At 41.9% G+C, this 22,426-nt stretch overlaps 1 protein-coding gene across 1 annotated transcript in view; it reads right to left on the reverse strand.

Moving 5' to 3' along the window:
* Nucleotides 1-22,426, reverse strand: part of LOC308292369 (uncharacterized protein) — a gene marked incomplete at its 3' end in the record, with an annotated part of 206,613 nt that overhangs the window by 135,475 nt on the left and 48,712 nt on the right. Inside the window, exons 17-29 of the mRNA XM_080734682.1 lie at nucleotides 20,803-20,889; nucleotides 20,485-20,522; nucleotides 20,262-20,330; nucleotides 20,144-20,171; nucleotides 20,006-20,029; nucleotides 19,774-19,842; nucleotides 19,258-19,403; nucleotides 16,901-17,020; nucleotides 16,185-16,239; nucleotides 13,297-13,359; nucleotides 13,029-13,094; nucleotides 10,741-10,874; nucleotides 9,050-9,169 (exon numbers count right to left, since the gene is read on the reverse strand). Coding sequence (XP_080590808.1) covers nucleotides 9,050-9,169; nucleotides 10,741-10,874; nucleotides 13,029-13,094; nucleotides 13,297-13,359; nucleotides 16,185-16,239; nucleotides 16,901-17,020; nucleotides 19,258-19,403; nucleotides 19,774-19,842; nucleotides 20,006-20,029; nucleotides 20,144-20,171; nucleotides 20,262-20,330; nucleotides 20,485-20,522; nucleotides 20,803-20,889 — 1,019 coding nt within the window. The remainder of the gene's footprint in view (nucleotides 1-9,049; nucleotides 9,170-10,740; nucleotides 10,875-13,028; nucleotides 13,095-13,296; nucleotides 13,360-16,184; nucleotides 16,240-16,900; nucleotides 17,021-19,257; nucleotides 19,404-19,773; nucleotides 19,843-20,005; nucleotides 20,030-20,143; nucleotides 20,172-20,261; nucleotides 20,331-20,484; nucleotides 20,523-20,802; nucleotides 20,890-22,426) is intronic.

Raw genomic sequence — 22,426 nt, forward strand, 5'->3', positions numbered from 1 at the left:
CTTAAATAATTCTATTACAGTGGCGACTCTGGTGGGACCGGCATAATCTGTCTGTCAGCTTTTCTCTTTTTCTGTACAGGACACACTGGCTATTGATTCAGAGCAGCTGACGGACAGGGATCGCCGGTCGAACTTAACGGGGTGAGAGTATCGTGAATACAATATGATTTGGGAGGCCAGACGTGGTCATTATAATTGCATGTACCCGGGACAGGCCACGACATTTTTATGCGGCTGTCGTACTTGCATGAACAAAATTTAATAGAGAGATGCCTTGCATGTATAGAAGGTATCTACCGTATCTCGGAAGTATACTGTTTAAACGTACAGTACCCGTGTAATTCGGGGTGAAAGCTAATACGTAGCTCCACGTGATCGTGGGTTGTTTCTGTTAAAGTACAGTACCTGTAGAAAACCAGGGTTAGGGTTGATTATCGATTGGGGAATCGCCTTTCGGCAATAATCATCTCGGTATAGGATATTGCATGACGAAATATTCTCTAAAACGCCGCATGTGGGCGAGTAATTATGAACGTAATCAGGCGATCATAAATGAACGTAACCAGACGTGAAATATGTAATTATGAAATGGTCGTATATATTTAACTGTGAAAGCCAGACTTGGTTGTTAAATAACTATTCCATGTAGTACAGTTGATACAGTACAACTAATGTTTTAAATTCGATGTGTTGTGAGCATCTTTCTGGTAGGCCATGTTTTGGGGTGCCTTTATGGGCATCCGTCTCCTGTGAAAGTTGCTTACAAAGGGGGGGTAGGTATGAATTTAATTTATGCATTTATGATAATCAACTAGAAGTGGGTAGTTGAAACCAGAACCAAAATAGGAATCGGGATCATCTTTTCTTTTCTCTCGCTGGGTTAAAATGGCCTGGGAGAAGGTCTTATGTCATTAAGACATTGGGTAGACTAAAAATATAGGTTTTGACCTTACCTTTTTTGTGAAAAGCATAAGTCTCGAGCTGCTGGGGGTGTGAATGTGAGGCCGTGAATGTAAGGAAATGCATTTTCGGCCTATATCAAATAACTGATGCTATTGGAAAAAATACCAGGCGGACGGGAGAGTCCGTTACCTTGTATAACTAGTCAGTCGTGGTCGAGCGATCAATATAGGCTATCTGAAATGAAGAAACTGTTCCGTTGATTGGTAATAAAGAATCCACGACTACCATGGTCAGCTGGGAAAAGAAAGATTTTAGGCTATAATTTAAGCCTATAAAACTACAAATTACACATTATTATTTGTCTAAAGTGGTAAAGCTACAACAATACCTAATTAATTGAGGTCTATGACCTGTCAAACTCTTGTGAGTCTGTCTGATACGGCAGCTGTCTGCTTCTGTTACGTTCTATTCTCGCCGTACAACAGTTACGCGCGGTGGGGGGGTGACAGAGCGCCTATGTGAAATGAGCAGAAATAGCGTTAGCAGAAATAAGGCTTCCGGCGCTGGTCTCTTAAGAATAAGAGTATCCCTAAAGCCGGCTATAATATACATTATGTAGGCCTACTGCACCTTTAGTTTGAAGGCTGGAGCCTGGCATATTTCTGCCGTCTCTCAGACCGGAAACGTTCTTTCTGCTCACTTCACTTCACGGACCCGTCAGAGCTACAAGCTGACAGCACGGTGAAATGCGCTGCGCTGTGGGCTTGTAGGTCTGCTATTTTTAAATGAGATACAGGGTCACAGCAGGCAAGGGTTCCTTTGCTGGCTATTTTAGTAGCGTACCGCACCGGCCATACGAAGAAGCGGATAGGCCTACATTGGGGAGACGATTGTTCTCGTGCGTCAACGCTTGCATAATCATACAGCAAAGGAAACCTCGGCACAATTAAATAGACATTATTTGATTTAAATCTAAAACCCAGGGACACGTTGGGGTCAGGGAAAACCCATGAGAGTAGACCATTGTAAACTTGTGAGTCTGTTCTAGCAGAACGGTAGATCAGCGGTTTTCAAGGCATGTTGGAGAATATTGATTATAATTTATAATGGTTAATGAAGGCTTAATTTTGTCTTAATATTTAAGTAGGACATAGAAGTCAGTTTGACTATTGAGACTGTATACTGTACTGTGAATGTTAGCTGCAGTGATTGGAAACTAGGCTATAGTTGTGACAGAGTATCTCATTGTTTGGTAAACAGTGATGTTTGAAGGTTAAATGGATGAATTTACATGTATGTGTTGACCAGATCATTCTGGGTTGACCTCTAAAGCTTGACTTAGATTATTTTACCAGGGTTAAATTAAGGTTGGGTAGCAGTCTATTCTTAATTATTAACACTACGGTAAAATCGGTTGGCATTGCTTTGTGACAGGTATTAAGTGAGGTAATTTGTGGGTGAGAACCACATCATAGACATGGTAGTGGACGTCAGTCTAAATGGTTTAGTAGTTCATTAATAGACAGCTTGGGCTGTGATTGACATTATGCTATTTGCTGACTTGGATAGGACAGTGTAGAATAGCTGGACATGGGGAACAGGTGCCGTGCTTTAGGAATGGTGGGGGCCTGTGGAAGACAACCCCTGCTGTGAGAATAACATTTCTGTGGTCCATCCCAAATGTGTGTCAGTCTGGGTGGAATGGCTGTTTCGATATTTGGGCCTATTTGGCCTTTGTACGCTCATTTAAAAGGAGAATGTAACTTATTTCAGCCAGTGGACTGAAGAAGAGATTGTCCAAAATATATCTTTAGCTTTGCAGTTTAGCAGTCGTCAAAATAAAAGTGACCATATGAACTAATGAACATTGATTTAAAATAGGCTGTAGTCAGCTTGTTGTCAGGCTATTCTCTTCATAGGCCAAGCAAGGACTAAGGGTAAGGGTAGGAAATAAACAGTAGTGCAAAATATATATGGTTGGCTGAAAACTTTATTGATAAAATGTTTCTCTAATTCAGTGAAACTCAAGCAAAGTGATGGTGTAATCTGGTTACACAAGTATGTCACATACAAGAAGTTAAATGTTTCAGTAGAATCTAATTTTTCCTAATATAGACAGTAAAAAAAAAACGGTTGCCAACCTGTCAGTATATTTTCGCATACTTCAGCTTGTGTGGAGACCAGTGCTCGGGGGAGCACTGCTACTAGTTTATTTTTAAAGTCTTAGCAGCCAACATAATTTCTTTGAGAAAGGATAAACAACCGATTGGTTGGATGACTAGCTTTTAAGTGTAACCATTTTAAATTCTTAGATGTGGCATGTGGCATGTAAAATGTATCTAAAGAAAGGGAGCTGAAAAACGGGCACTAAATAGTGGTGAATGTATGTACTTAATATTGTAAGATGGGTAGTGAAATTATCCAATGTACTGGGGTTTTCCCATGTGAAAAAATAGACATAATATTATAATATTATATTATTTGTTATTAATGGAGGACATGTGGTCAGATCTAGAGAACTGTTTCCGGACAGTACAATTACTGTAAAATGTACAGGGCCTCTAGAAGTAAGTGTGACAATTCTCTCACACAGCTGTTCAGGAATACACTGTCGGTTCATGACATAGTATTGACAGAATTGCCTTAAGAAGGATTCTGTGTAAATGTAAAATACTTTTGAGATTGCAGGGCATTATAATTAGATAGTAGATAATTGTAACATTGGGGTAAGGATAGTGATAGTGTATGGTTGTATTGTTTGATCATATTGGTATAGGCCAACCCTCAAAAGCATAGACAAACTAAGATTCAATACATGGTAGTGGTGAACAAAATGGGGAATCCTTCCAGTTGCTCACTGCGTCTCCATTTAGTGTCTCACTTGTCGCATGGTGCGATTACTGGGAGGAAAACTGCACGTACATTCGCACTTCCAGAACGACATGTGTTGACATGGAGCAACACAATGACTAAGAAGGAATCTAATTCCAGAGACATTTTGAGATTGGCATGACCTACTGTGAGGGGCACACAGAGGTCACCAGGGCACACGGAGGTCGCCAGGTGGCAACTGGCAACAAGGACAGAGACTCTGATGACGAACATTCCTGGAGTCACATGGGAAGAATGAACTCTCTTGATGAACTAATGATTTTGTCTTTCCGTTGACTATTTTTTTTTTTTCCTTGAATGGGTGCATTTCCTCTCCGGGTGGAGCGCGGTGTGGCGGTGGGACATTGATGGATCCGTAGTGAGCTGACTGTGAGTAGAAAGGCTGTTTCTCTAGGTATAAGTGGCTTCCATATGATAAAAAATGCAACATTACTATCTAGATAAATATAGTCCTATGCCAGGGTGATACAAACCAGTATATAGATAAACCATTTACTTATAACTCAATCAAAATTGTTTACAGAACATGTAGAGTTTTGTAGAGTGTTTGAAACCATGATATTTTGGATTTGAAATATAGACCTAACTAAAAGAGGGTGAATGGGAATGAAGTATTCTGTGAAATTTGAACCCTATATGCTTAGTTAATATGCCCATAACTATGTATACTAAGATGGTTCTTAACCTTGCCAGTCATAGGACAGTCTGTGAAGAGAATTGTCTCACTAAAAATTATTATGCCCAGGAGAGGAAGTGTTCAGCCGTGGGGTAGTCCTTTGGACTTAAGAGAAGGTCCCAAGGATGTCTAACAATAGAAGCCTAATTTTTACACTTACATAGGATAAGTGTCACATTGTCATTAATATTGGACCCAGATCATGTAAAATAGTGCAGTGGCATGGAATTTAAGAACACAACAGTGGTATCAGACTGACTGTTGCCAATATAATTAAGGATAATTATAACTGATTTAAAATCGTATTTGAATAGATCCCTACTGTAGGCCAATAACACATTTTGTTCTCTTCCAACGTGCTAGAGTGAACACAAATATAATCTCTTAAGTCTATTAAAGATTAAAATAGGAATAATGCGATTCTGTGTGGGTGGTGGGGTCTTAGGTCTAAGATAGAATAAAATAATAGTGTTTTTAGGTGGATTGACATAACAGATAACCCAGGTACTCCAGTAGAAGCCTACTAGTGTGTGGTACTGTCCAACTCTGTAATAGCCAAACATACAGGCAGGCAGCACAAAGAGCAAATATATTTTTGGGCTAAATCTCAGCTGTTGTGGCCACTTGCAGATCAACTGTCATGACTTGGTTGGGAAACAGCTTGGGGAGGTCAGTTCAGTTGTTCAAACTTATAGTAAGCACACAAGGGTAGACGGAAATGGCTGAGTGACAGGAACAGTGTGGTCGTCAGGTGACATTAATTGACACGGTTGAGATGATATCTGCTGTTTAGCATTCAGTGATTAAATGAAGAGTGCACATGGAGTGGAGCTCTGCGATAATGTCCCTCCACTTAGCCTTATAATTCTGTTTTTTCTCACAGGATATCTATAGGAGTAATGTTGAAACTTGTTGGATAGTACAGTACATTGCCACAGCGGATTGATCTATGTATTAAATGTATTACACTACTAATAGGCAATAGGCAATATGGAATCATAAAACAAGGAAAAGAATCCTGTGCCTGATAAAATAATATATGATTCTAGGGAAATATATGATTCTTGGGAAAAAGGTGTGTTTCTATACATATGGGGGTCAGTGTGGGGTTTAGTATTTTAAGTTGTTAAATTAATTACAGGCTTAACCAGTACGCTGCTTTGAGGATTTTGTTTATATACTTGAATTTTAGTTAGTAGTGAAACACTGAGGACGGATATATCAGTGCTGAGAGGATAACATATGATTAGCAAATTAGACCCTCTTATTTAACTAATAAGCACTATCCATGAAGTTCCTAGGAGGTTACTGGATGGAACCCGCGACATGGGTTCCTCGGTTGTCCCTTCCTCCTCCCACCACTCCCCAACAGTAGCCCCATGGGGGTAGCCCCATGGGGGGTGTCTATATGTATTTTTATCTCCCTGCTCCTAATAGTTATTGATGATCTTCTGTGTTGCGCCGAGCAGGGTGAGCAGCGCGTCACAAACGCAACCGTTGTGAGCTTGTACTGTAGGTCATGCTCAATTGGAAGACCGGAATGCTTCGGTTTGGAGAGAGTGAGCTTGACCAGTGCTTCTCAAAAAGAGGGGGGAGGTGATAGGAATTATAAGAGAATTATAGATATGAATTAGCCTTTTTATGAATTATAAGAGAATTATGAGCATTAGGCTATTAATTATAAGAGGACTAGAAGTAGTTACAATTTCCAGAGTTGTTGTCTCTAGTCTCTAGTAGTTACAATTTTGGAATGGCTCTAGTACATTTTCAGGTTAGATTATTAGGCTATTATTATTCAGAATTGCTGTCTCTAGTAGCTACATAATGTAGGTTTGGTTGACATTTTTAGGTTTGTTTTTGTTTGGTCACCTGTTCAGTTCTCTACTGGCCAGAGGGACTCCTGCTGGGTTAATGACCAGCTGATAGAAATGGGAGGTACACCCTTGGAGTCACTGTATGTTTGGGAATAACAGGAGCCTGAACCACAGGCCACTGCCCACTGAATTGAAATGCAAGGAGTGCATGTCTGAGGTTGAGTGATACCCGGGTATATTGAGCATATATGGGTCGAATATATGTGTATGTATGAGTGAAGACAGTGTTTTTTGAGAATCACTGGTTTGTTGGAGAATAATGTTGAATGCATTATACGGAGTATGTTTTCAAAATTAGGATGTTTTCACCTTTGAAGGTGAAAGAAAAGTCACGCTAACTATACTTTTGATTTCTCTCTATAGGGATCCTGAGTCCCATTTTGGACGGAAATGAAATATATTGTATGTCTTCTATATGTCATGGGATTGTCTAATGAAAGATTGTTTTCTCCCACGAATCACTTAGCTATGGGGAAGGTGTCAATGTGTTTTAATTCAAAATTGTTTTTTCCCAGGAAAGGATTTTCCAATTTTTAGGTGCTGAAATACTATGGGGGTCTTAAGAGAGGAGAGAAAACACAAGTGGTGAAGGTTTTAACAGATTTATTCTTTCTTCCCAACATACTGTATGTGTGGTTAACACAAACTAACTAACTAACTAAACCCATAACAACATGTCTATGCTATGGAATGTCGTTGGGAAGATGAAATGTAATTACAGGAGATGTCAAAATGTTTCCAAAAACATTGAGTCAATATGGTAAAGGAACACTCCTAACAATGGAAAAAATGGAAGGAAAGATATGTCAAATATGTCTAAACCCTATGGTAAGAAAATACTTCCACACATTAAGGTATGTAAAAATATAAGATATCATTCATTATTGCACTATTTATGACCATTTTGTACTACAAATTGAATATTGTTTAAGTGATAAATGCTCCCCATTGCCATGTTGGAAAATACAGAATATTGATGGCTGTATAGATTATAAAAATCATTCTAGGTTAGGATGTGATAACCCTTGGTGCTGAGTTTTCTATTTCCAGTTTTATGAAATCCAATAAATTAAACCATACATGAAAGATGAGACGGAGCCATAAAAATGAGATGTATGGAAACCAAAAGATGTCTGGGAAATCACCATGGAATTGCCGCCTTGCATCCCAACCAGATGAGATGATAGAACTGTGCAAGGGACATACCCTAACTGCCTTGCATCCCATCCACTATGAAGGACGCTGTCAATCCAACTGCTATGAGGACGTTGTGATCGGAAAAGGGGCATGGAAGCCCTGTGTCGTGACATTGCCCAAATAAGGGAAGAAGAGACATTACGAACCAACCTAAGAAGGGACTCATTCATTCAAGTGGAAAAGAGTGCAGGAGAAACACATACACAAACAAAATGCTGGCTTTACGAAGTGATCGCTCAAACCTGAGGGTCGTAGGATGGAATTTTACCAAGATAAATGCTTAATTGGATTTTCGCCCCTACCAGATTTAAATGGGTTTCAAAACTGATGTTTGATCCTCTTGTAGATTACATTAACTGTTAATGACCATATATGATGATATATGATCAAAGGGAGGAATTGTAATAGATTCTATGAAATGTAATCTATTTGTTTTATATGTGCAGTCACGTGTCTGTCACTTTACCTAAGAATACAGTAAGACTGACTCAGCAACAGCTGTCGGGACCGTGGCTCCACGCGCGCTCCGACGTCATCAGTCCGTACATGGAAGACTCTTCAGAATTGTATCTTTAGACATTGTTTAGGATACACCCTCTCAACTATTCTTGTCACACTGTCCGTGTATATAATGGGACCATGCCTGAGAAATGGGAGCGACAGATGGGGATGCGTGTCGCTCAGAGCTCTTGATAAGATTGTTGAATAAATGTTGTATTCATTATACTCCACCCTCTAAGAATTCGATTCAATTTATTATGTTATTATTTATATAAGTATGATGCTTAAATAATTCTATTACAATGGATAGTTTTATTTGATACTTTTACATGGTTTTGAGTTTTCTTTATTCTTTGGACAAAGTGTTGTCCCGTCCGGATCCTGATCAGCTTGGATTAAACTTCTTTTTCTACTTGACTTTCAACTTGTTCTGAGATTTGTCTTTTCCTTGATACTGTTGAGTATTTTGTCTTTGTGTGAATTTCCACCACAACCCCCACAACATATTCATGGATTCCATACAGTTTCATCGTTTGACAGCACAATTGTCAGTGTATTTTGGATTCATGTCAATTTGTGTTTTCAGATATTTAACCACTTGAACCGTCAATACTTAATACACTTGACATTTTGCTCTGTACTTAGTCAGCTCTTTTTCTCCTCTACGCCAGAGCTCTTTGCCGAAAATAGCCGATCTACAAGCTCACAACGCCTCGCAGCGCGAGGCGTTGTGAGCTTGTAGATCTCCTATTTTTGGCTACAGTTCTCAGAATAAGGACACTATAGGGTTCAAGTGGTTAATATGAATAAATAAAAACAAGAAAAAAGGTTTCTATCACACAGAGATTTGGAGGACCACCTGTAGTAACTCTGAGGACCCCCTGGGGGTCCCGGACCCCCTGTTGAAGACCCCTGGTGTAAAAAGGTTGAGAACTACTGCGTTAGACAATTGACACTGGGTGAAAAAATAAAAATCGTGGGATGCAAAATAAACAGAAGAATGTACCTGTATGCAATGTGAGTGAGGTGAGTTGAGGTGGATCTCCGCTGCCTGCTTTGCAAAGTCCAGCAACATGTCAGGAGTTCTCTTTGCTTCACAATCCAGTGAGCCTGGATGGGCTTTTGTCTGCAGCACACACACACGCACACGCACACACACGCACACGCACACGCACACACACGCACACGCACACACACACGCACACGCACACACACACACACGCACACGCACACGCACACACACGCACACGCACACGCACACGCACACACACACACACGCACACACACAGAAACACGTATGTATTGTAAGTATTGTGCATACGTACATACAATATCTACATACTGTAGGTACACAACATTTATTTGAGGCCATCATTTCTGTACTTATTTTGCATAATCGTCATAATCGTTTCCATGTTGAGAAATGTTAATATAGTTACAAACACTTTCAAAAAGTAGTGGAAATAGCTGATCTACAAGCTCATAACGTGTCGCATTGTGACACGTTGTGAGCTTGTAGATCGGCTATGTCCAATATCAATGTTCTTTTTTTGCGACCGTAGGTCGCATTTACTACCAAAACCTCCACGGGCTGTCTGTGCGTCAGTCAGTCAGTCAGTCAGTGAGTCAGTCACACTTTTGCCCTGCTCATATCTCCACAACCGTTGCCCCCATCCATGCCAAATTTTGCACACACACTCCTTGACTGCCAAACTACAACCTCCAAGGACCCCCGGAGCCCCAGGGACCCCCAGGTCCCTGGGGGACCCCCAGATGTAAAAAATGACCAAATGTGCTCACACGTCACACGTCACACTTTTTCCCTGCTTATATCTCCGCACCCGTTGACCCGATCCATGCCAGATTTTACACACACACTCCTTGCCTGCCAAACTACAACCTCCAAGGACCCCCGGAGCCCCAGGGGACCCCCAGATGTAAAAAATTACCAAATGTGCAAAAATGACCAAATGACCACCCCAACGGGGCTGCTCACGGGGAATTCCCGGGGACCACCGACTCCTGGTGCTCCAGAACGGATGCAAAAGTGGTGGCGCCCCCAGTGGAGGACCCCCTGCCACTGCAGCGCACATAAAATGCCGTAACTCGGGCTAGGAGCGTCCGGGAGAGCCGGGGCCGGTACCTATTCGTCCGCCAAGGCAACGCGGAGACCCCACCCCTCATTTCTCACATGGCCCTATTCTAGCGCCACCTTCAGGCCCATTTTTAAAACACATTTTTGGACACTGCTCCTACAGTTTTTGCCCTAAAATCACGAATATCACTACACAGCATGTCTACAGTCATGTCATCAACATGGACCAGGAAGATTTGGGAAAACACATTTTTGCCCTATTTGTGGAGATAAGCCACCTACGGTCGCTTATCTCCCGATTAGGGAGTCTTACTGGTAATTAAAACATTGTCAAATATGTCAGTAATTTCTTTGTATATTTAAGTTATGTGTCATGATTGCCATGTGCAACTTCAAAGCCTAAAAGCCAAACAGAAATGTAGTTGTCAACGACAAAAACACAATTAAATCGTTAATTGCAATTATTTGAGTGACAATTAATCGTCATGTAAAAATGTCATAATCGTGACAGCCCTCAGTGTGTTTAATCGTCATGTAAAATGTCATAATTGTGACAAGATAGTGCATTTTCCTCATCATTAGGCCATCATTTCTGTACTCACCAGGAACTTTTTGACGTGTTCCATGCTGAACGCGTGGGAGCAGAACTCCAGCTCCTCCAGGTTCCTCTCACAGATGAAACACAGGGACCGCCAGGGTCCCAGGCCAGAGATGTGTCGAACCAGGAACTGCACACCTGGCAGGGAGAGAAGACAGACCACACGTTTAGATTTAGAGCAGGGGTCTTCTACAGGGGGTCCGGGACCCCTAAAGAGTCCTCAGAGTTACTACAGGGGGTCCTCCAAATCGTTGTGTGATAGACAATTTCTTTCACTTGAACCCTAGTGTCCTTATTCCGAGAACTGTAGCCAAAAATAGCAGATCTACAAGCTCACAACGCCTCGCGCTGCGAGGCGTTGTAAGCTTGTAGATCGGCTATTTTCGGCAAAGAGCTCTGGCGTAGAGGGGGAAAGAGCTGACTCAGTACAGAGTGAAAGGTCAAGTTTATTAACTCTTTTACTGCTTTGGACGTTCCCGTTCGCCCCAATTTTGACGGCAGCGCGTTGCCACTACGTCTCGTTCTTTTTACCTCGTCTGATGACTGTAAGCTGATGGGGGGTCGCGCCGCTGTGTACTGTAAAAACATCTCCCGTAATGCTGCTCTCAAAAATCCACCGCACGTTAGCAATAATGGAGTCCCAAATCACTTCCTGGCTGTTTTCTGTGGATCTGTTCTAGAAAATGCATTTCTGTGCTCTGAATGGATGGCAAGCGAAACGGCCCAATTCACATGAATTCTTTGTATAAGGTATCACGTGACCGGGAAGTCCGGTTCCCTCAGAGAGCCAGTGTTATGATTCACAAAAGTGTTTTTTTCTCGTAATCTTAACTTCAATGACGTTCACGTTTAAAACGAGCCCTTCTCTACCGGCCGTTACAAAAGCACTGATGGCCGAGGTTGTTATTTTGTTTGTTCTGAGTGAAAGAAAATGCTATCGCAAATAAAATCCAGGACATACTCGGATTACATTTACTCAGATTACTTTTACTCCTACCCTCAGAAATAAGGTAAAATCTCTAAAATATTGGGCACTTTTGGGATTCATCACGGGCACTCAATACTTTATTCTAGCCTGGTTACAGACCCTGAATCGCTAGCCACTCCCCTTTAAAAAAAAAAATCTGCGATTCAGGTCTGGTGATGCTCTCAATAAAGTGGTTTTCCTCGGTTGAAATTCCGAACGAGCAAGTCAGCGTCGCTTCAACTCGATGACGTCGGGGTTGTGATCACCGTGTTTGGAGTTTTCCCAGAACTCGTTCCAAGCAACCCAGCGCCGCCTCTGGACCGTACCACACATTCCCAGACATAAACATTGCGTCGCCCGCCGCGGTAACATGCGGTCGTATCGATCTCGCTATGAATCATCAGTAGCAGTACTAGTTCGTAGCGCTCCTATTCTGCCTGTTTCTTGTGTTAGCAAGTATCAAGATTTCAGACTGAATAATGGAGTGAAACGAAATGTCAATTCAGGGTTAGGGTTAGGGTGTCAGGCTAACGTTCTTCCACAAGCCTTTGTGATAATCTGGACTCGAGTGTGTTTATTTTCATTCCGTGATCGTGTGTCGTTTTTGGTCCGTTGAAATAATGGTATGATGGCCGGGTTTGGTATGGAGTTGCTCTGCAGGCTGTTGATTGGGTCCAGGTCAAGCATCTAGTGCGGATAAAATGATGAGCACACTTGTCTGTACGTGTGAATTATCAGATGCAGAAGTGCGGACCTTAACCCATTTAGGCCTGAACACATTATGACGCAATATTTTAAATATAAAAAAATAGCAGGTATACAAAAAATAGCAGGTATACAAGCTCACAGCGCGGCACCGAGTGCCGCGCTGCGAGCTTGTAGATCTGCTATTTTTGAAAAATCGTGAAAATTCGAATTTTGACCCGATTATATAAGTGTCTTTTGAATCCTTCTAAGATTTTTGGAAAAAACCCTATGTTTCTATGTCAGCAATCTGGCTAGCCATCGTCAAAGAAAAGGTCCTTTTCACTTAACTGGAGCTCAGTTAGTCTGTTCTTGAGAGACTACTATGTCATTGGTTCGCAAACCTTTTCATGTGAAGGACCCCCAAAATGATATTTATTTGGCCACGGACCCCATTTCAAAATATCTAGTTCCAGGGACCCCCCAGAAGCAAAATTTGAGTTACAAACGTTCGCTTTGAAAATACATATATTCAAAGATTTGCACACATTTTCACGACTTTTTCAAAAACAGCAGATCTACAAGCTCGCAGCGCGGCACTCGGTGCCACACTGTGAGCTTGTATACCAGCTGAAACTCACCCAGCTGAGGATACTTGTCCGAGGAGATTGTTTCCTGCAGCGCTTTGAGTGTGACGATCTTTGGAACTAATTGTGTACGCACACACACACGCACACACACACACACACACACACACACACACACACACACACACACACACACACACACACACACACACACACACACACACACACACACACACACAGAGAACATGTCATAAGAAAATATAAACATTGTTCAGTGAATGGAAGGACAAGCGAATAACACTGTCATATCAAAATCACTAACCTTCATGTATCCAGCCGTTGAGGAAGTTCCTGTCAAGCGTCTCGCAGACTGTCTGGAAACAGTCTGGAAAATAGGGGTGTACAGGTATGTACCAGACCAGTTAAAAACTAACAACATATCGTCGCTGTCGGGTGGAAACCTCGTATCTCCAAGTTTCATATGTGTACGTTCTTTCGTAAAGTAAAGCCCTGCTTCATCATACAAGGCGGTCGCACAAAAGTAGTGAAAACAGCAGATCTACAAGCACACAACGCCTCGCGCCGCGAGGCGTTGTGTCCTTGTAAATCGGCTGTTTTCACTAGTTTAAATCATTTCTAAAATGATAAATGACGATATGTTGTTTCCTCCTTACTACTGTAACAACATAGAACCATGCGAAACCGACAACTATATGTGCCCTTACAACCTTATCCGAAACCATTAGATATGTAAGGGATAATTCATCCTGATAACTCCCCTCGGCTGGCGCCTCGGGAGTTATCAGGCTGTCGGTCTGTTATGTATCGTCAATCACCGCGGAGCCATTCAATGTCCCGCTTATTACCCGGCTAATAAATAAGTAATAATTTGACTCAAAACCAAAAACAAAACAGTATTTCCTTGTTTATAGACGGCTGAGAGTATTCCACGAGTGTTGCGCTGGGCGTCCCCCCCCAGCGTGACGCGGCCGCCTTGGAAAACAAGGAAGTGCTGATCAAATAGAATCCATTTTCTGATACTACGTCGTCTATTTCTCGCTTAAAATATTTTTAAAAACATTCTTGAGAGCAACGTTTAGTTCTAAATGTCGCTGTGTGTTTGTTTACATGGCTGACATGTTGGCTACAGCACAAGATTCACACAGTGCAACCTGAGTGCAGCACTGCAGGTGTTCTGAGTCTTTGATTAGGCAGCGGTCTGTTATAGAGCGGAGCGGTCTTTTATCCAGAATATCAGACCTCTGATTTCAGCGATTGACCAATCAGAATCAAGCATTCAAACAAGCCGGTAATAATGTAGGACAGTGTTTCTCAAATGGGAATACGTGTACCCCTAGGGGTACGCAGAGGTACTGCAGGGGGTACTCAGAAATTGCCACCCAAAACAGAAAAATATAAGTATAAATCATGCTAATATTGTTCATAGTTAAATCATTGACTACAATTGAATTAGAAGGGGAAAAACATGTACTATTATGTTTAATGATGACAAATGGCGAAACCTGATATGAGCCTGAGTTGCTAACCCAAATTACATGGTACCAGGCAACTTTTAAAGTTGTTTGTATGGAAGTTATTGACATGAAAACCGTTTGAAACTCTTTCACTCCATTCCTTATTTGTGATTTTATATTCTTGAAATAGCATCATATATACAGGGGCGCAAATGGGGGGGTGACAAGGTGTTTTGGTCACCTTCCAGGTTCAATTTCGTCCCCTCCATTCACTTCCAGAAGTCCCCCCCGCCCCCCCCAGTCAGGGACCCCCAAGCCAAACTTTTAGGGGTCTGAATTCTGAAAATCACGCACTAAACGCGAGCGATTATTTTTAAGCCCCCCCCATCTAAAATCCCCAAATGGTTTGGTCCAGACCGTCCTGTGCGGCAGTGCCTTTCTAGCCATAGAAGAATAGCTTTCAGTTGACTCAGTGATGACGTCATAATATGGCGACTTGTTATGGCTGTGTGTCCTTATTATAACTCTCTGGGTGTCTGTGACTAGAGTCTAGAGAAGAGCACTGACTGGTGCACTGGTTTCAATTAAATTACTTTCTGGATCTGGACAATGACATTTGACGCTTGTACGTTTATTGGAATTAAATGGATACCAACCTCACGACCTGGCTGTCCCAAGTTGCTACAGAACTAGAAGTTAGAACTATGTACATTTCGGAAGGACCAAGTTGACCACAACAAGCAACAATGGTAAGTTTCTGATGAAGTGTGTGTTTTCGTGTAAGCTTTGGTTGTGTTGGTTATTGCAGTACTAGTGATAACTTCATAAGTAAATAAATAATACATCATAAAACCGTTAATGCCCGTATCTGAATGAAAATGAGGGGGGAAAACCGCCCGAAAACCGATCTTTGCACGCAAAAAAAACGAAATCGGTCGCGCGCGCACGGAGGCTTCGCGCGCGCAGGTCCCCTCCTATGCATTTACTGGATCTGCGCGCCTGCATATATACCACTATTTTTGTATTTATATTTTAATTACAGTTTTATAAGCAGGGTAAAAAACAAATGTTGTTGCAGGGTAAAGGGTGTACTTGGATTCAGAAATCAGGTGAAAGGGGGTACTCACGCCAAAAAAAGATAGAAACACTGTTGTAGGACAGTGGGGGTGGAGGTTGAGGTGGGCCAATTATACGCTTGGTAGCAAGTAAGTGATTTTTAGTATTCGAATTATTCAACCTCAAAGTATTTGAATAGTCGAATATTCGACAGGACTGGCCAAACTGTCAAATATTAAGTAAGCAAGAGGCGAACATTGTGAAAATAGCCGATCTACATGCTCGCAACGCGAGGCGTTGTGAGCATGTAGATCGGCTATTTTCACAATATTTATCTGCGGAACCGAGTCACATTAAATGTAATACCTACATTTCCAAGTGCTTGTCAGGGTGGGGGTCCCCAGTTCAAATACGTTTTTTTTTGGGGGGGGTAACAGCCTAAAAAGGTTTGAGAAGCCCTGGTATAGAGCAACAACAAATTCATCCACCAGGGGCATTGACAACTCATTCTTATGACTTCCTATCTAGCCAAGCTTTATGAACTATATATTTTAAAGGAGAAAACAATACAATAAAAAAATAAAAATAGGCGAATATTCGACTTAGGTGAACAGCGTCGACTAGTGACTTTGATATTTGGATATTCTGTGAATGCCCTAGTAGCAATGCCAGTACTCACCATGCGGAGAGCTGTTGCAGAGCATGCTTAAAATCCTGCTTGGGAGATCAATCATCTGAAAGAAATGTGACACGTCCGGGTTTACACCAGTGACTGCAAAACAACACACACTTCCTTACTTCTTTATGACTTCCAATCAGTGACGGCTCCAGGGGGGGGGGGGGGCTAGAGGGGGGCTTTAGCACCCCCCAAGCCCCCCAACCCCACAAACCCAATTGTGATGGAAAATATTTATGGAATACATAAATTAAATATCTATGAATATGTGAAAGACAATTGACTGACTTCTATGTAAACCATACTATAAAACTGTACTTTTTATGCAAGAAAGCATCTTCAGCCTCACAAAAACCCTATTCGATCACCTACAGACAACTGCCAATGAGCTGGTCTGTTCTATTATCCATACTCTAAGCGAGAGATTCTCATTTGTCATATTAGTACTATTCATTATTGTTTGTTGCCAAAATTAATTAGCAGAGTTTTTACCGACGCTGAAGGCCACAGGCCGAAACCATCATACTCATACGGTGAGAATGCTGTTGTGCTTATGAAATAAAACGACAAAGACATTACTTAAGAGAGTGCGGATATCCTCTTCTTTCCAAAATTAATTAGCCCCAGCTCTAAAAAAGCCAGCTCCCCCATAGCCCCCCCCCCAGTCCCAATTCTCTGGAGCCGCCACTGCTTCCAATGCGTTTTATTTGCTATTTTACCTTAAGCACCATGTGATCAGGTCCTTGAGCTCTCTCCTCCTCCCAGGCCCAGGACGTTAAGAAGCATGTAGGCTCCTGTTCCCTCCAGGCAAATGGTAATCGAGCAGGATTCTGATGCATCTACAGCAGGGACGTGCAGAGACAGTTAGAGAGGCAGGGGCTGAAATTTCTAAGAGGGCCTTTTGGTGGAAATATGGAAAATAGCAGACCTCCAAGCTCACAACGCGTCGCAGCGCGACGCATTGTAAGCTTGGAGGTCTGCTATTTTCGGATGTATGATACCACACTGAACTAAGCATAATCAAGTAAATACTGACGTAACGGCATGGATTTCTACACAGAGGGCAATTATTTCAACATAAGATGCTGTGTTCGAGGAGAGTTTGAACAAGGCAATTCTCTTGAATGCTGCCTTCAGGTATGGTATGGAAAGGAGATATTTGCATTTCTTTCACCATAGTAAAAACTGCATTCATGGTCTGGAGAGGGCACTTTTTACAGATGGATAAAAGGGCAGGGGCTCAAGCCCCCTTTGATGTCCATGTGTGCACGTGCCTGATCTACAGCACACATTGAATCAAAGAGAACAAATAAAGAAAGACGGTTGAATGAGATTGTCCATCATATGGTCCTGACTAGGGATGGAGCCCGTTCATTTTTATTGATAGTGAGCACCTTATCGATCCTACTTATTGAGCCGGGCGTTTATCGAGCCCACTATTGAGCGTCAAATTCTGAACAGAACTGGAGAACCAAATCTTTTTTTTTTATTGGCCAGTTGTTGTGACTGTGAGTTTATGGCTGACCACCATCTATGAAGACAAAAGTAAAACATATTATCATTAAATATCATTAAAACAATCATTCATTAGTGCGCAATAAGTGTTAAATGGTTATTATGAACAGCACTGTAATAATTTCTTGATATCCTCTTCTCTTTATTGTTTAAACATGACGTCATGGGCCGCTATGCTCTATAACAACTATACTCTGATTGCAATTTTTGGGGCCGATGCCTTCAGGGGTGCCTGACTCGCAACTGGCTGTTGGGTGCCCCCCGCCGCGCGACAACGACCCCCGCGACACCCCCCCCCCGCACGAAATGTCCGCGAAATTCGCGGGGTTAACTGCTCGGCCAAGTTGATATTCCATAGTTGTTGAGCTGGGCAGGGATAAGTTAATTCACATGAGGTGGAAAAATGTTTGATTTTTACTTGCAATGTATCAGCTCAGATCAGACTATTCGATCTCCACTGGGTGAGTGTATGTCTGTCTGTCTGTGAGTGAGTGCAGACTCAGAGTGCGTTGTGGACTGCGCTGCGGCCCCGCCCCCAGATCAAATGGATCGGCTTGGCTCTTTTTTCTTTTCTCTCTCATTTTTTGGTGCCTTTTGGCAACGTGATGCCTGGCGCTCACCGCGTCATGCGCGTCATAGTAGCGGCGGCGCTGGATGCCGATCACCGATCAACTGGAATCAGTATCAGCCAATACAGATATTTCCGATCGATCGTCAAATCCATAATTTCTTCTATTTATGCATTTTGCATCATGCAAAATGCATCATCATTCATGCTGAAATACTAAAATATCTCAAAACACAGATTGAACACAAAAAATAACTGTGTTGATCGTGTCCCAAACAACAATAAAATAAGATCCGGTTGTCCCAGAGGTGAACTGGCCCTTTAAAAATTTTACAACAATGGTGAAACAAAATAGCACCAAAAGGTCGGTCGGCCAATCAGTCAGTTTGAGACGTTGACTATTTCAGACCGGCGAAAAGTTAAACTGAATTAAGTGATGTTACACGTGTGATCTATTTGATGCTTACTGTATATAAACCAAATCAAAACCTACATAAGATAGGGCATTAACAACTTTTTTGCAAGTCGATTCGACTCAGTAATAAGTTGAGTTGAAGTCGACTTTATCGTTTGATGACGTCATCAAACGATATAAATTGTGAAAATAGCCGATCTACATGCTCACAACGCCTTGAGCATTTAGATCTGCTATTTTCACAATAGAACCGTGTTATACCAAATGTAATGCCTCAATTCTTAGTGCTCGTCAGGGTGGGGGGGTCCCCAGTTAAAATATGATTATTATGGGGGTCACTGCCTGAAAGGGTTGAGAACCACTGTAATATTGGATGTTTGAATGCTGTACAGACACACACATGGAGCAAAAATAATTATAGAAAAAAATACAAAGGATTTTTTTTTCAACTTCGACTTTCGACTTTCTCTAGTGGGAGTCGACTTGTGATGAAGTCGACTTTTTCAACTTGTCGACCTTTTCGTTAATGCCCCAACCCTAACATACGACAACATTTATTGCAGAAACAAATGACTCACCAGAGTCTGCTGGATGTGAATTGGACTCCTCAGATGGGCTCTGAACTCGTAGGCAGTGGCAGGAAACAACCACTTGCAAACCAGGCAAACGCAAAAAGCCTGGATCGTAGCTCGGGTGCTGACACACGTCACAATATGAGGAAGACCTTTCACAGAGAAAATGCTCCGTTCATTATAGTTCAAGGACAAGAGTCACTTGTGTTTGCAAACGTGTAATACAGAAAGTGCCTTTAAATTACTTTGTAGTACAAATGACCATGCAGCTCTGGAATTACAGATGTGGTCACGTCCAGCCCAGATTTGGCTCAAATAAAGGGTTGAATTTGTTCTCCTGCTATGCCGCAAAAATGTGGAATGCCCTACCAACGGCCTTAAAGGAGCGTAAATTCCTACTCTACTTAAAAACCACTCTTAAACTCACCCACAGGCGGTTGCAACTCGAAACTTCTAATACAGTATTCAGTCAATCAAATAATCAATAATGATTAACAATAACATGATGAAGTTGGAACTCACCAATGACTGGTTCAGCCCGCTGTCCATTCTTGATGCAATAGTATTCATTCAAGATTTCACAGTGGAACACTATGGACGACAGCAAGCTTCAGTTAAGCTCCAATCAGTGACAATATTGATAGATGATTGTCTGCTAGTTTATGCAGCACTTATCCACTATTACAATAGTTCATCATGAAATCATATCCACAGCATCTCTGATAATAGCAAGTAGAATAATCATAAATCATACCTGCTTTATATCCCATTTCATCTGCTGTGATTGCGGAACAGAGGGTTAGGAACAAACAAGATGCATCAATGTCACATACAGCACATGTGCTTAACATTAACAGCACACCATGAGATAACAGGGTATACTATACTGTACCTTCTGTGCCAAAGAGCGTCTTCATTTCCTGTGTACAGACAGAGCTTTTATTAATTTGGGACACATTTTTGGGCAAGTAAATTATTCTAACTTGTGAACATATGGAAATATGCCTCACCTGCACGTGTTCCCATCCTTTCACATGTTGAACATATTGCGCTATGCTTTTGAATTTCATATAGCAGACCTGATCGAGAGTCAAAATAAAATGTATGACGGCATCTTTAGTCCACTGGATTATCTTACATTGTCCTTTACAGAATCATAGAAAGAGGCAAGCTAGTACAGTGTGGTAATGACAATGTCAATATTATGGTGGCGAGAATATCATTCATATTCACCTGACAGCACAGTACGCAAGACATGACTGGACGCTTTGCTGTGAAAAAAACAAAAACAAATGAAAAACAAGAAATACATATGAGTCTACAGATGTTAAAGGTGATAAACCATGAAAATTCACTTTTCCTATTTTAAAACCTTTTTTGGGGGTCCCACTAGCACTTTCTATCCTCACAAAGTCCCATTTCAGACCGTTGTGTCTTTCTCTGGTTTTGGGAAGGTGGAGGTTAAAAGCATCCCACGGGTTCTCAAAACAGTTCAGTTCAGTTCAGGCCACACACACACACACACACACACACACACACACACACGCACACCTTCTTCCAGCTTGGAGATTGTAGTTGGAGTATCTTTTTTGGTGGGATGGTGTGCTGTCATTTCACCACCAGGGGGCTCAGCAGTAGCTGTACAAAATAAATAATAATAGAACATTTTAAATTTAAAAATAAAGAAAAGAAAAGAAAAAACAAAACAAAAAAAAAACACCTATATTATTAATCTATATTACATAAAGCTTGGATGAGAGGTCAGACAAACATGCTGTCAAGTTGTACCAACCCGTCTCTCTGCTTGTGTGGAATGTGGATAACCTCTAGCCTAGTGCAGCTAGACAGACTCTAGCTGACTGCCTGCCATTGCAGTTGTGATATTGTCTGGCTAAGGGCCGATTCATGCCTCACTTTTAGAGACAAACTTATTTGGGTTTCGGCGAGTCACAAAATCTCGTGGCACCGAACAGCCGAATTAATGATGCTACCCGAAGGCCTTGGCCTGAAAACGTTGAAGACCCCTGCCCTAGGGCAATAATATTTCCTGCAAAGCTCACATTTCTTGTCCATTTAGACCCGATGCCGATCCTAAAAAACGCCCTCTAAATCCTGATGCAGAATACTGCCATACGTTACTATGGAAATGAGAATGTATTAGTACACACACGAGCGTAATGTACACCCTGCTTATTAAGTGTGACAGCCCGGTGGGCTTGTAGTTCCTAGTGTGACTAATGCATCCCCTCTGGCCGCACAGCTGTCCATCTCAGGACCTTAAAGCGGAGCCTCCTCTGTACCCTCAGGTTCCCAAAAAAGTGCTTAGGCACCACAACTCACAGACATAGTGGGGACGTGCGTGTGGGGGTCAAACTAAAGACATCATATGCACAAATACACAATCTCAGCACACGCACGTCAACCGCACGTAACATCGATACTGACTAATGAACTAGGGTCAGAAGGTGAACGGCTGGCTGGAGTTCCACCGGTCATTCCTTCCATATATGCTAATCTGTAAAGAACGCATGCCGCCTCAATTGCTTTCATGTACACATTTTCCAGACTCTGCGGTGCCCTGACAGCACACACACAATGTGCATGTTCGTGCACGTACAAAGACACACATTAGACTGGGGGGGTATAAAAGGGGTTCAACAGAGAAGATCGGGGCTCCTTGTCAACGATCCGTGGTCCACACAGCGATCCTTGGTCAACTAGCCCGTGACCTGACTGCAACCTACTTATGATGATAATCTGTTGTATGAAATAAAACCCAGCCCGATCTGTGACGGGTGAAACGAGGACTATTGGTTGCCTTCTACTTTTGTGTCGCCTCATATCACTGCTGGAGAAAAGGTGGACAAGACAAGTCACAACCCCTGAATATACTACACTGACCTGAATCCTGAAGTTTTCTGAAAACTAAAACATAAGTATATTATGTTGCTATATACTGTACATCAGGGGTCTTCAACGTTTTCAGGCCATTAAGGACCCCTTAGCTGAGAGAGAGATTAAGCAGGGACCCCCAGATTCCATATAATGTCATCGTATGACAGCACAATCATCAGTGTATTTTGGATTCATGTCAATTTGTGTTTTCAGATATTTAACCACTTGAACCATCAATACTTAATAAACGTTACCTTTCACTCTGCTCTTTTTCCCCTCT

The sequence above is a fragment of the Nannobrachium achirus genome (assembly GCF_963921795.1).
Source record: "Nannobrachium achirus genome assembly, chromosome: 10".
Classification (NCBI taxonomy): Eukaryota; Metazoa; Chordata; class Actinopteri; order Myctophiformes; family Myctophidae; genus Nannobrachium; species Nannobrachium achirus.